Source organism: Macaca mulatta, chromosome 1 (assembly GCF_049350105.2).
Source record: "Macaca mulatta isolate MMU2019108-1 chromosome 1, T2T-MMU8v2.0, whole genome shotgun sequence".
Lineage (NCBI taxonomy): Eukaryota > Metazoa > Chordata > Mammalia > Primates > Cercopithecidae > Macaca > Macaca mulatta.
Genome location: NC_133406.1, coordinates 82,063,177 through 82,078,358, shown reverse-complemented (window position 1 = coordinate 82,078,358; position 15,182 = coordinate 82,063,177). Strand labels below are relative to the sequence as shown.

The window sequence follows — 15,182 nt, the reverse complement described above, 5'->3', positions numbered from 1 at the left end:
TTTTGTGTTTTTGTTGTTGTTTAATGGTGATGGGGTTGCTTACTGTGTTGCCCAGGCCAATCTCAAACTCCTGGCCTCAGGTGCTCCTCCCACCTCATCCTTCCGAAGGGCTAGGGTTACAGGTGTGAGCTACCACACTGGGTCTGAATCTAAATTTAAGTCCTATTATTTATCTAAAAGTCTTCAAAAGAACAGTTGCTAATTTTTGTTACCTTCTTTACTCTTTTAGAGACTAGATTTTAGCATTGGAACTAGAAAACTATTTTCAGAAATTAAATCTTAGCTTTGAAATTACATAGCAGCTTTTTTCTGGCAAATAAAGAATTAATTATGAATTATGACTTTTAAAAATATCCTGATGTACATTGAAAAGATTTATCAGATTGTATACAATTTCTAGGCAGGGCATGGTGGCTCACGCCTGTATTCCCAGCACTTTGGGAGCCCGAGGTGGGGAGATCACTTGAGCCCAGGAGTTTGAGACCAGCCTGGGCAACATGGCAAGACCCTGTATCTACTAAAAATACAAAAATTATCCGGGTGTGGTGGCAGGCGCCTATAATCCCAGCTGCTCAGGAGGCTGAGGCAGGAGAATTGCTTGAACCCGGGAGGTAGAGGTTGCAGTGAGCCGAGATCATGCCACTGCATTCTAGCCTGGGTGACAAGCAAAACTCAGTCTCAAAAAAAAAACAGGCCGGGCGCAGTGGCTCACACCTGTAATCCCAGCACTTTGAGAGGCCGAGGTGGCTGGATCACCTGAGGTCAGGAGTTCAAGACCAGCCTGGCCAACATGATGAAACCCTGCCTCTACTAAAAATACAAAAAAATTAGCCGGGGATAGGGTGCGCACCTGTAATCCCAGCTGCTGGGGAGGCTGAGGCAGGAGAATCATTTGAACCCAGGAGGCGGAGGTTGCAGTGAGCAGAGATCACACCACTGCACTCCATCCTGAGCAACAGAGCAAGACTCCATCTTAAAAAAACAAAGATAAACATTAGAGGAGGAAAAAACTATTTCTGATACTGAAATTGCTTATTTGATTGGAATTTTGTCCAGCAGTGCCTTGGAAAATATGATTTTAAAATGGTATTTGGAAAGTAAACTGGTCTTGGAGTCAACCATAGGTCCAAATCTTAGTACAATTACTTACCAGTTTTATGACATCTAGTAAATTATTTGTCCTCTTTGAGCCTCATGAAAATGGGGATAATAGTACTTCCATGAGCAATATTATATGTAAAGTGCAGCATTTGGCACCTAGTAAGTGCTTAATAAATGTCAGCTAATATTGATTATTTTATCTAAAATCACACATGTAGAGTAGTAATATTAAAGCAATTTAATTTAAAAATCTGAAAGTTTAAAACAGCCTGCAAATACCCATCTGCTAAGGTAGATTGCCATGTGTACCAAATAATGTTAATTTATTTTTAAATGTATATTTTGTTTCAGACTGGTGAATTGACAAAATATAATTGTAAATTATTGATTGGGAAAAGAAGCAAGGAAGACCATGTTTCAAGATACACTTAAAGGTGTATCCGTTAATGTTTAAATAACGTTGTTTTTTGGTGGTGGGGAGTTGTCGTTGTTATTGTTGTTTGAGACTGAGTCTCACTCTGTCACCCAGGCTGGAGTGGAGTGGCACGATCTTGGCTCACTGCAACCTCCGCCTCCCGGGTTCAAGCGGTTCTCCTGCCTCAGCCTCCTGAGTAGCTGAGACTACAGGCATGTGCCACCACACCCAACTAATTTTTGTATTTTTAGTAGAGATGAGGTTTCACCATGTTGGCCAGGCCAGTCTCAAACTCCTGACCTCAGGTGATCCGTCCGCCTTGACCTCCCAAAGTGCTGGGATTACAGGCGTGAGCCACCGTGCCCAGCCTACTCAAATAATGTTTCTTATAATACAGAGAATTTATAAGGTAGAGCTGTTTGTCTAAACAGTAGCCACTAACTACATGTGTCCATTTAAATTCAAATGTAAAATAATTCAAATTAAATAAATCAAGTTCCTCCAGCTTACTGGCCACATTTTAAGTGTTCAGTAGCCACTTGTAGTGAGGGCTACCGTATTAGATAGCACAGGTATATAGCATTTCCACTGTAACAGAAAGTTCTGTTGGACAGTGCTGATGTAGAGGTTGGAAAAGAATGGTTTTTTTAATGAGTGCTTAATGAAAATAGTCATTTAAGTTGGTAAACCGGATCATAAATCACAAAATTCTTTGCCCTTGATATATAATATTAGCTGCCATTTATGAGGTACTAGCTAAGTGTCAGATTCAGTCTAAATGGTTTATAGTCATTTTTGCTTCCTCTTATTTCATCCTTGTATAAGGAATTCTGTAAGGCAGATACCTTAATCTTTGTTTGATGGTTGGAAAAATTTAGATTTAGAGAGGTTAATTTAATATCTCAGAATCGTAGCTAAGTGACTGAGCCAAAATTTGAATCTAAGTCTGTCAGACTACTGCTCCCATTCTTAAGGTTTTGCTCTTAACTACTGCACTCCTTGCCATATTTTGCACTTCTTCTGTGCCTCCCTGAAAATATTATTAATCACATTGGAGTATCTATTACATTCCAGAAATTTTAAATGTATTTCTAATTCTTACAAGAATTCTAAGAACTCTGTTAGGTAGATACTAATCTCCTTTTGTAGACGTGGGAACTCAAGCTGAGAGAGTTAAATGACTTGCCAAAGACATTAAAATTTGTAAGTGAGAAGGACCTAAACTCATTATCTGGAGGCTATTCTGATTTCGGTTTTGGTTTGTTTTTTGAAATGATCTCACTCCATCACCCAGGCTGGAGTGCAGTGATGCAGTCATAACTCACTGAAGCCTCTTAACTCCCAGGCTCAAGCAGTACTTCCACCCTAGCCTCCCCAATAGCAAGTAAAAAGAATGTAGCTGGGCCTGGTGTCACAGGTCTGTGGTCCCAGCTACTCAGGAGGCTGAGGTCGGAGAGTCTCTTGACACCAGGCGGTCAAGGCTACAGTGATCTGTGATTGTGCTGCTGTACAACAGTACAGAGCCTGGGCAACAGAGAGACCCTGTCTCAAAAAAAAACAAAAGAAAAAATTTTACAAATGCATTCATTTCTTATTTTTAGTGACGTGATCTTCAAAGAAGTTTTGTCAGTTATGTAACCTTTTTTATTATTATTCTAATCTGTTTTGAAAGAATAATTTGTGGACCTCTTTGTTTTAGGAGGCAGTTCCCATGTTATACGCAGCAGATACTTACGGAGCATTGTAATGAAGTGTGGTTCTGTAAATTCTCTAATGATGGCACTAAACTAGCAACAGGATCAAAAGATACAACAGTTATCATATGGCAAGTTGATCCGGTATGTACCCCAATATGAGTGTTTATATTACAAAAGGGAATAATTTTGAATCTAATTCATTGATTACATATTTTTAAGTATACATATATCAACGGTATTCTTTTCCAAGAGCATTTTTTGTCATCTTTATTTCTTACATTTTCGTGTGTTGTATAGATAATATTATTAACACTGTTGAGTGTTTATGTACTAACGATAATGTTAAATCTGTGTATACATTATTTAATTTAATTTTCTGAAAAACTGTGAGGTGCTAACATCTGCATTCAGATGAGGAAACTGAGGTAGAAGTCAAATGCTTTGACTCTCACAGCTAGTACATGACAAAGTTTGATTCAAATCCCGGAATACCTTGACTCCAAACAAACCCACTGCTATTAACATATGTGCCAATTTATATCTTTGTTAATACTTGATTGAAAGATTAGGCCAGGCACAGTGGCTCATGCCTGTAATCCCAGCACTTTGGGAGGCCGAGGCAGGAGGATCACTTGAGCTCAAGAGTTCAAGACCAGCCTGGACAACATAGGGAAGAGTCTGTCATTACAAAAAAATTAGCCAGGCATGGTGGTCGCCCCAGCTACTTGAGAAGATGAGGTAGGAGGGATCACTTGAGCCCAGGAGGTGGAGGCTACAGTGAGCTCTGACCTTGGTACTGCACACTCGAGCCTGGGCAACAGAGTGAGACCCTGTCTCAAAAAAAAAAGGAAGATTAATACAGTGTCCATTCTGTTCCAACCACAAGTTGGAAAAGACTCATTACCCTTTTGCCTTCTGAAGCCCATCATTATCTTGTATAATTTGTGGACCTTGTTGTGTAAGCCTTTCTCCTTTGTTTTCCCATTGATATATAGGAAAAGTATTTTATTCTGGATTTAAAATTCTCAGTTCCCTCTAAAATCAGTTAAGTGTTTGTTTATAACCAGATGACCTATGGATTTGTTGTGGATAATAAGTATTTTTCATTTATTTCAGCTAACTGAACATTTATCAAGGGATCAAAGAAGCACATGACTCCAGATAGGTTAAGGAGCTATATTTGTTTTAGGAGTCATTCACCTAAAATAAACTTCTTTTCTTTTGAGACAAAGTCTCACTCTTGTCCCACAGGCTGGAGTGCAATGGCGCAATCTTGGCTCACTGCAACCTCTGCCTCCTAGGTTCAAGGGATTCTGCTGCCTCAGCCTCCCGAGTAGCTGGGATTACAGGCGTCTGCCACCACGTGCGGCTAATTTTTGTATTTTTAATAGAGATGGGGTTTCACCATGTTGGCCAGGCTGGTCTCAGACTCCGAACCTCAGGTAATCTGCCCGCCTTGGCCTCCCAAAGTGCTGGGATTACAGACATGAGACACTGTGCCCAGCCAAATAAACTTATTTTGAAGTTTAGAATTAAAATATGATATTAGCTCAGGATAAAGTTTTGGGCTCCTGTGTTGAGAAAAATAGAAAAAGGGAGCCATTCTGAGACAGTATCTCAGTGTGTCACCCAGGCTGTAGTGCAGTGGGGTAATCTCGGCTCACTGCAACCTCCACCTCCCAGGTTCAAGAGATTCTTATGCCTCAGCCTCCCAAGTAGCTGGGACTACAGGCGTGCACCACAACACCCAGCTAATTTTTGTATTTTTAAAGTAGAGATGGGGTTTCACCCTGTTGGCCAGGCTGGTCTCATACTCCTGACCGCAGCTAATTGCCGATCTTGACCTCCCAAAGTGCTGGGATTACAGGCGTGAGTCACCATTCCGCGCCTAACAGTTCTTTTTAGAAGAGAATTGAATTTGAGAGCATACACCAATGCTTGCATACCTACATATGCTACAAACAATGAAAGGTAAATAAGATACATTCTTTACCATAAAGCAGTGGTTCTTTACCTTTTTTTGATATCACGTACCTCTTTGGCAGTTTGGCAAACCTATGGACTCTTTCTCAGAATGTGTTTAAATGCATAAACGAAAGCACATAGTAAGGCCAAATATATGTTATGTATTCATTACTAAGGAAAGCCAATTATAGTGATACGTAGTTAACAGTACAAAAACGTATTTTTTATTTTTATTTAATGCTTTATTAATGCGTTAAATAATAAATTCTAGCAGCAGATGTAAGTACCAGAATTTTGAAGTAGTGATGAGCACACAAATATTTCAAGGTATCTGCAACAACTATAATATATGAAAAGATTTAAGATTTCTGTTGTTAATGGAGTCACCGAATACCACCTAATTTAGTACACTAGCTAGTATACTACCCACCACTACCTAATATACTACCGTATGTAATTAGTAATATACCCAGTACTGCCTAATACTACCTTGTTAATTGCCTGCGTTAGAGAGTGAAGGAAACACCAAATTTCAGGCTGTGTTTAATAAAAATAGAGATGTGTCTTTTTCCCATTTAAATTCATAGACCCCTGATTCTATCCCTGGACCCATTCTTGTAGATCTCAGGTTTAAAATTCCTGTGAAAAAAATGTACAGTTTAAATGAAAACAAAATTCAATGAAATAAGCATGATACATAACAGATAATACATAAAAGTATTATGAAAGTGCAAGGAAGCTTTACAAGTCGAAATACCTCATGAGAGCCTTATTGTGCATCACACCGGTGGACAACAGGAAAGGGGCATTCTAGGAAGACAGGAAAACTTCTTACCCTCCTATCCCCCTCCAAAAAAAAAATAATAATAATAAGATAATGGGATGAGTAATGACAGAGTGGGAGATTAGACTAGAAAAAGAGTTTGGGATCAAATCACAGCCTTTGCATGCTAAGTTCTGTTTTCATTCACCAGTCATTTATTTGCGTGATATCTGAAAAAGAAGGTAGTAATACCAAAACTGCTTTATTAAAGTCTTTCCTAGTAGCGGTGTATAAGAATCCCCCTTCGTTTAGCCAGTATTTATTAAACACCTGCTGTGTGCCAGGTCTTTTGCTATAGACAGACTAAGCACATGATAATACACCATAATTTATAATGGGTGCTACAGGAGCTCATAAAACAGAGCCTACTGGAACAGGAAAGTAAGAAAAGTAAATATTGGGTGAAGAAGAGGTAAAGAACTATTTAGGCAAAACTAGTTAGGCCCTTGGGCAAAAGAAAACATAACATGGCATTTGGGTGGTTTGGGGGAAGAGTTTTAGGTACACTAGAGTTGAGGTTAATTAAGTAGCAGCCAGATCAAGGAGGAGCTTTTGTATTCTTTGCTAAGAGGTTTAGACTCTTATGCCAGTGTTCCCTAGAGTGTTATAGTGAGTCCTTTGGGACTGACTCTTTTAGTATGATGGTATTTTTGTAATGTCAAGTACTGTCTGAAAAAATTATAAGAAAATATATGTTCTTTTTGGCCGGGTGCTGTGGCTCACCCCTGTAATCTCAGCACTTCCCTGTAATCTCAGCACTTTGGTAGGCCGAGGCAGGTAAGTCACCTGAGGTCAGGAGTTCAAGACCAGCCTGGCCAACATGGTGAAACCCCATCTCTAGTAAAAATTAAAAAAAGTTAGTCTGGCATGGTAGTGCGTGCCTGTGGTCCCAGCTACTTTGGAGACTGACGCAGGAGAATTGCTTGAACCTGGGAAGCAGAGGTTGCAGTGAATTGAGATCGTGCCACTGCACTTAAGCCTGGGCGACAGAGAAGACTCCATCTCAAAATATATGTGTGTATATGTATATGTATATATATACATTTGTGTGTATATGTATACGTGTATATATACGTGTATATATATGCCCTTTTTGAACATGTGTGTGTATTTTTTAATGGAGAGGAAAAAAAATACATTTAAGAGAGCCTTAAAATTTGAGTTGATGTGATTCCAATGCCTACTTTCCTTTAACAGTTTTTCTGTGCCTAAAAAAGGTGAATTTTACCCATTCCGCCCAAAATCCAAGCAAAGTTGTATAGGCTCCACGAACATGTTATTTCCACTTTGAATAAATTAGTGTAAAGGAACTGTACTAATGAAGATAGAGTATTAATGTTTTTATTTTCAACTTTATCTTTTATAGGATTATATTTTTTTCATTCATGAACGTAAAACAGTTTTTGAGTTGAATATTTCTTTACTTTTTTTTTTTTTTTTTTTAAAGACAGAGTCTCACTTTGTCACCCAGGCTGGAGTGCAGTGGTGCGATCTCAGCTCATTGCAACCTTCGCCTCCTGGGTTCAAGCAATTATCCTGCCTCAGCCTCCTGAGTAGCTGGGATTACAGGCGTGTGCCATCATGCCCAGCTAATTTTTGTATTTTTAGTAGAGACAGGGTTTTACCACATTGGCCAGGCTGGTCTCAAACTCCTGACCTCAAGCAATTTGCCTGCCTCAACCTCCCAAAGTGCTGGGATTGCAGGCACGAGCTGCCGCACCTGGCTGAGTTAAATATTTCTAAAGGAGTTTGTCTTCAGTTTAAAAGCAAATCTTTGTGTTGATCTGGGGCAGTACTGTGAATGAAAATTTGTTCCTGAAAGATCTTGAGCTAGGCAGGAAGACTTGACTTGCTTAGTAAATTATTTAAACCACTTTGATCTAATGATACTACTGATCTAATACAAATACCTCATGCCTCTTACCCACTTCCCAAAGAAGAATCAGAAGTAGTCGCATTGTTAACTATTGAATTTTGTCAAAACAATGGGGATTTGGAATAGATAATTGTATGAATGATAAACTTAGGGTTCAGTGAAGAAACAGTAGCGTAAACATAATCCATTTTGCAGTGACATTTCTCAGGAGGGGAGGAATCTCCAGCTTAATTTTATCAGACTAGTTCCCAACTGCTTGTGGGTCATTCCATTGGGATTTCCCACCACTCCACCCCCCCTCCCCCCCGCTCAGAGCTAAACTCAATCAATCTTAAGACTAAAGTCTAAAACGTACTGTTTCTTCCCACCTTTAGTCAAATTCTTACTTCCTCTATTTCTTGTAAACATCCATCCCTATCCCCTAAACCAGAAATCTGGAGGTTGTGTTTGAAGATTTCTTGTTATATTCTATCATGTCATTTTTATCTCCACAGTATCTTTTTTTTTTTTTTTTTAAACAGGTGTTTCACTATGTTGTCCAGGTCAGTCTTGAACTCCTGGACTCAAACAGTCCTCCAGCCTCAGCTTCTCAAAGTACAGGTGTGAGCCGTAGTGCCCAGCCCAAAATATCTTTTGATTCTGACCTCTTTTAGTCCTCAACATCTTACGTTAGGGCATCATTTTTCGGGAACTGACTGTGAACTATGTATGGCTCATTATGGTTCCATTGTCCCGTTATGGTTTCCTTATCCTGTGTCTTTCTTTCTGATTCATCTTCCACGTTGTTATCCTAGTTCCTAAAACCAAATATCACACTGTATATTCCCTAGCTTACAAATTTTAAGTGGCTTTTCACACACAGGGAAAATGTAGCCCCTTAGCCTACAACAAACACGTCAACTCTTGCAGCCTTGTCACTTGCCACGTCTACATTTGCACTTCACAGTTCAGCTTGCATAGCTTACAATATGGGCTTTTAAGTGAGGCAGTCCAGATTCAGATCCCCATTGCACTACAAACAGGCATGTTTCTAACCTTTCTAAACTTTCATTTCTTTCCCTATAATATGAGAGAGGGGGTAATATTCTAGATCTGTGAGGATTAAATGAAGTATTGTTTGTGAATGGTGCTAGTAGTGGTTAGCATTAATAAGTGGTAGCTTTGCTGGGTAGGATTGTAAAATGGTGCAACCGCTTGGAAAACAGTTTGGCAGTTTCTCAAAATGTTAAACAGAGTTAGCATATGACCCAGAAATTCCACTCCTATGTATATACCCAAGAGAAATGGAAACATATGTCTACACAAAAACTCATACATATTCATAGCAGCATTATTCATAATAGCCAAAAAGTAGAGAAACAGTCCAAATGTTCATCAACTTATGAATGGATAAACAAAATAATTATACTGTTAAATATTATTCAGCAATAAAAAGATTAAATACTAATACATTCTATAACATGGATGAACCCTGAAAACATGCTAAGTGAAAGAAGCCAATTAAAAGAGACCACATCACGTATAAGTCTGTTTAGGTGAAACATCCAGAATAGGCAAATCTATAGAGACAGAGACAGAAAAGTAGTGGTTGCCAGGGGCTGCAGGGAGGGGTATGGCAGCTGCTGATGGGTAGGAGGTTTCTTTGGGAAATGATGAGAAGGTTCTAAAAATTCGATGGTGTGATGGTTGCACAACTCTGAATATACTAAAATATACTGAGTTGTATACTTTAAAAGGATGAATTTTATGGTAAGTTTTATCTCAATGAAGTTGTTTAAAAATATGTAAGAGATAGCTCATTATACCCATCTGTTTTCAGTTGCCTTGAAAGCTTTCTAAGGTCAAATGCAATATATCTTTATACATATAATAAAAATGTAAATATATCTTTATATTTTCATCGAGTACACAATGACTTGTATATAGTAGATGCTTAATGGTGTAGTAGATGCTTAATAGATGTTGCAATGTGAATGAGTCTTTATGAAGCAAGCTGTTAAAGGGAAAATTGGTCTGAAAATTTCCTCAGATTAAATTATCAAAGTACATCTTTGTAGCTATTTAAGTTCTTGCACCAGAAAACAATGACTTTAGTGATAGGAGTTAACTGAATTGTTTATTTTCCTTCCTAGGACACACACCTGCTAAAACTGCTTAAAACATTAGAAGGACATGCTTATGGCGTTTCTTATATTGCATGGAGTCCAGATGACAACTATCTTGTTGCTTGTGGCCCAGATGACTGCTCTGAGCTTTGGCTTTGGAATGTACAAGTGAGCGAGTTCCATCTTTGGTTTAGCTTTTAAGTACAGCATAGTCATAATGTACATATTCATTATAACTTCATTGATTTATATAACAGAACCATTTAACCTAAATTACTATACTGTATCTCTTAGTTATTCAAGTGGAACCCAACTTTCCAGATTTATCAATTTAAATATTATGCTCAGTAATGTATTTTTGAAAGAATGATAAGTGTTTTCAGGATATTTGGCTTTGTCCTGTGGAATTTATACTATTTACTGTGCTTCCTCAGAAAGGATTTATAATGGTTTCATAGTTTCACAGTTGTACATTAAAACTACCTTTGAAATGTAAAAGGTCAGCATTAAACCAGATTTTCCATTCTAATGGCAGTTGCGCCATCTCCTTACCTATATTTTATATACTAAGCTAGTTTAGTGAGGCTAAATGATGTTTTCGGTACTTACTACTAAGGGCTTTATTGCTGGGTTTGTTTGTTCGTTTGTTTGTTTTTGAGACAGAGTCTTACTCTGTTGCCCAGGCTGGAGTGCAGTAGCGCGATCTCAGCTCACTGCAACCTCCGCCTCCCAGGTTCAAGCGATTCTCCTGCCTCAGCCGCCCGAGTAGTTGGGATTACAGGTGTCTGCCACCACGCCTAGCTAATTTTTGTATTTTTAGTAGAGATGGGGTTTCACCATGTTGGCCAGGCTGGTCTCAAACTCCTCACCTAAAGTGATCCACCTACCTCGGCCTCCCAAAGTGTTAGGATTACAGGCGTGAGCCACCGCCCGCCCATTGCTGTTTATATATGAAAATTTGAATTTTATGCAGGGTCCTATTTTAGGAAGAGTCAGCATTAGGTTCAGTTTGTTATTTACAATTCATGTTTTAGAAATCCTGTAGTTATAATAGTAAGACTGCCTTTCTGGTCAGTCATTTCCTTGTTTCAGCTCCAGCTTTTTATTAAGAAAATTTTCAAATATTAAGAAAAGTTGAAATAAGAGAATGATGGTCTATGTGCCCACCCCTGTAGGTTCAACAGTTGTTAACGTTTTGTGATATTTTGTTTGTACATACGTGCATAGAAACATGCTTTTGTGGCCGGGCGTGGTGGCTCACGCCTATAATCCCAGCACTTTGGGAGGCCAAGGCGGATGGATCACGAGGTCAGGAGTTCAAGACCAGCCTGGCCAAGATGGTGAAACCCCATCTCTACTAAAACTACAAAAAATTAGCAAGGGCGGTGGCAGGCGCCTGTAATCCCAGCTACTTGGGAGGCTGAGGCAGGAGAATCACTTGAACCCAGGCAGCAGAAGTTGCAGTGAGCCAGGATCGCACCACTGCACTCCAGCCTGGGTGACAGAGTGAGACTCCGTCTCAAAAAAAAAAAAAGAGAAATGTGCATTTGTACTTACACATATATACATATCTAAAACATTTGAAAGTAAATTAGATACTTTACCCTAAATACTTAAGCATGTGTTTTTTAAAAAATAACATCCTACCTATTCAAACGTTATGATATCTAAGAACATTAACTATAATTCTCTATTATCTAGTACTTATGATCAAAATCCACGGTTGTTCCCAAAATGTGTTTTATGCCATTTTTGTCAAATCAGCATTTAATCGATGTTGTATTTGTGATTGGGTTCAGGGAGGTGGCAGAACACAGAGTAGAATATTAAAATTGCTTTCCCTCAGTAAAACAGCTTGCAGTGAGTCTGACCTAGAAGATCAAAGAAAACTGTTTCCATTAAAGCTTTCTTTTCACCTTCCAAAGGAGAAAGTATGTAGTCTTAATCCTGTAATAGAAATTTAATGTAGAGTGCCTTTGTAGTCTTTCTTTGACCAATTTTGAATTTCTGAACAATTAAACTATGTTCTAACATAACTTTCATTGTGTAGTACTTTATATACTTAAACTTCTTCTGAAAGGGTGATCTTTTCATCAGTTTTTAGATTTCTTTAATCATTTCTTAAATTTAGAAAAATTCTAATCTAGTAACCTCATGCACTCACTATTCGGAGCATAATAAGAGAAGACAAACCATTTCTGCCTTCAGAACTTAGTATGTTAATGTATTTGTCAATAGAAAATGCCAAGAATTTAGCTATTTCTTGTATATTCGTGCTCTAAACTTTCAGCTGTTTATATCAGTCAACCCAAAGAAGTAAATAGGGGAGACTAGTTAACAATTTGGGGGAAGGATTTATATTGCTGAACACTTTTTTTCCAGTGTAAGGGAGACCTGGTTTTCTGTTTTTGTGCCCTCTTTTAGTACTTGGCCCCATTTCCTAATCATACCCTTTGTTTTCACTCTTTTGTTTCTACTTTTGATTACCCATTTCTCACAGGAGAACTATGCCCATGTACCTTTTATTATTATACCAAGGGCAGCTATTATCTCTCAGATCCTGTTTCTAATCTATGAACAAAATGGAATCAAGACTAGATTAAATGGTATGTGTATACCTTCTAAGTTGAGTAATTCAGAAAATGTAACAGGATGATACTTAACTATTGTAACCACTAAATGTTCTTACTTAGAAATGCCATGGAATGGCTATGTTAAACAGTACAAAGGTTCTTCTTTCTAGTACTGTTCATTGAGATAAGGTTGTGTATCAGAAAAATGTTTTTTTCTCTCTTCCTACCTTCCCTACTCTATTGTGAGCATTTGAATATGAAATTCAACATAATTTATTTAGACTGACTGCCCTTGGCCTACTTTATGGGCATCGTTTTTCTTTTTTCTTTTTTTTTTTTTTTTTTTTTTTTTGAGACAGTCTCACTCTGTCACCCAGGCTGGAGTGCAGTGGCGTGATCTCAGCTCACTGCAACCTCCTCCGCCTGGGTTCAAGTGATTCTCGTGCCTAAGCCTCTCGAGTAGCTGGGATTACAGACATGCATCACCATGTATGGGTACAGTTTTTTACTCAGTAATCATGTTCTTGAGGAATTGCTAATTGCATTAACTGCAGTTTTAGAATAAAATTTATAAAAAACTTTGGACTGAGAAGTAGAAGCTCAGAAGGAATAGGTATGTAGTCTTGGACTTTTCATTATCTTGCTTGGGAAAAATTACGTGTTTTAGTTTATGAATATAATCGATTTGAGATGAGAGATTTACTGAAGTTTATCTCATATCTGCTCTTTGGGTTACCTATGCCAGACATTGTTCAACTCCTGGGTTTTTCTTCAAGTCCTTAATTTCTCTTCTGGGTGCTGTAGTCTCTTTTTTGTAGGGTCACTTGAAACAATTCATTACTTAGAAGGAACTAGGAAGGCCAGGCCCGGTGGCTCACGCCTGTAATCCCAGCACTTTGGGAGGCCGAGGTGGGCGGATCATGAGGTCAGGAGATCAAGACCCCGGTGAAACCCCATCTCTACTAAAAATACAAAAAATTAGCCAGGCGTGGTGGCGGACGCCTGTAGTCCCAGCTACTCGGGAGGCTGAGGCAGGAGAATGGCGTGAACCCGGGAGGCAGAGCTTGCAGTGAGCCAAGATCACGCCACTGCACTCCAGCCTGGGCGACAGAGCAAGACTCCATCTCAAAAAAAAGAAAAAAAAAGAATGAACTGGGAAACCAGCCAGACATCCCAGTTATATATTTATTTTTTTTCTTCACATATTTCCTTTAGAGGGATATCTTGAAGGTCTCATTTACAGTTTTATTTCCTTATAGACAGGAGAACTAAGGACAAAAATGAGCCAGTCTCATGAAGACAGTTTGACGAGTGTGGCTTGGAATCCAGATGGGAAGCGCTTTGTGACTGGAGGTCAGCGTGGGCAGTTCTATCAGTGTGTAAGTATTCAGTGCCCCCTTCCCAGTGTCTGTTGGTTTAAAAGCAAATGTACTTTTGTTTAAACAATTTCCTTGACTCAGTATCTTATAAAATACACTCTATGGGCCAGGCATGGTGGCTTATACCTGTAATCCCAGCACTTTGGGAGGCCGAGCCAAGTGGATCACCTGAGATCAGGAGTTCAAGACCAGTCTGGCCAACATGGTGAAACCCTGTCTCTACTAAAACTACGAAAATTAGCTGGGCATTGTGGTGGGCACCTGTAATCCCAGCTACTTGGGAGGCTGAGGCAGGAGAATCACTTGAACCCAGGAGGTGGAGATTGCAGTGGGTCAAGATCACACCATTGCACTCCAGCCTGGGCAACAAGAGTGAAACTCTGTCTCAAAAAAATAAATAAGTAAAACAAAATATACTCTATGAACACCTACTTTGCCATCGTCCTAGACAAGCGCTGTCCAATAGAATTTTCTGGGTTATTTTTTCCTTTCTTTTAAACATTTCAAATATTTGTACAAAGTATAAACTTTGGGTTTAGTAGAACAAAAAAAAATGTGTTATGCTAAACATTTTTGTTCTTATAAGCAATTTTCTAATTTATAAGAATTGAAAAAATTTTTTTAAATTCTTTTGAGATTTTTGTAACCAAAAAAAAAAAAAATGCTGAATTTTATGAGTAGACTCCCTTTAATTAATGTTTGAATAATAAAAGTGGTGACAAGTGCTACCAGAGAACTCTTCAATCTTTGTGTCAACGTCTAATAAGTAGCTGCCCTAATTATTTTGGATTGTTGGAATGATTAAAATAAGTTTTATGGCAAGGTAAACTTTATATCATAAGTATCATTTATATCATAAATCATAGTTTACCTTGCCATAAAACTTTATCTGTTATTTGCAGTATAGTGTCTAGATTCTATGTCTCATGTTACAGACTCACATGGTTCCAGTATGCATGTCCAGATTTTTTCTTTTTTTTTTTTTTTTTTTTATTTTAAGAGACAGGGTCTCCCTCTCTGCCGCCCATGCTAGAGTACAGTGGTGTGATCATGGCTCACTGCAGCCTCTAACTTCTGGGCTCAAATGATCCTCCTGCCTTGGCTTCCTAACATGCTGGGATTACAGGCATGAGCTACCACACCCGACCCCAGATCAATTTTTTAAACTAAAAATAATAAGCCATTTAATTTAGCTAAAACAAGTTATCAGGTTCTTTTATTAAGTTCATTTGGAACACGTGGATTTTG

General features: G+C 38.6%; 1 protein-coding gene across 1 annotated transcript in view; it reads left to right on the top strand.

The window, feature by feature from the left end:
• The window catches only part of WDR26 (WD repeat domain 26), a 49,426-nt gene that overhangs the window by 19,774 nt on the left and 14,470 nt on the right, over positions 1-15,182 (top strand). The window contains 3 exon segments of the mRNA NM_001435963.1: positions 3,216-3,354; positions 10,010-10,150; positions 13,815-13,934. Coding sequence (NP_001422892.1) covers positions 3,216-3,354; positions 10,010-10,150; positions 13,815-13,934 — 400 coding nt within the window.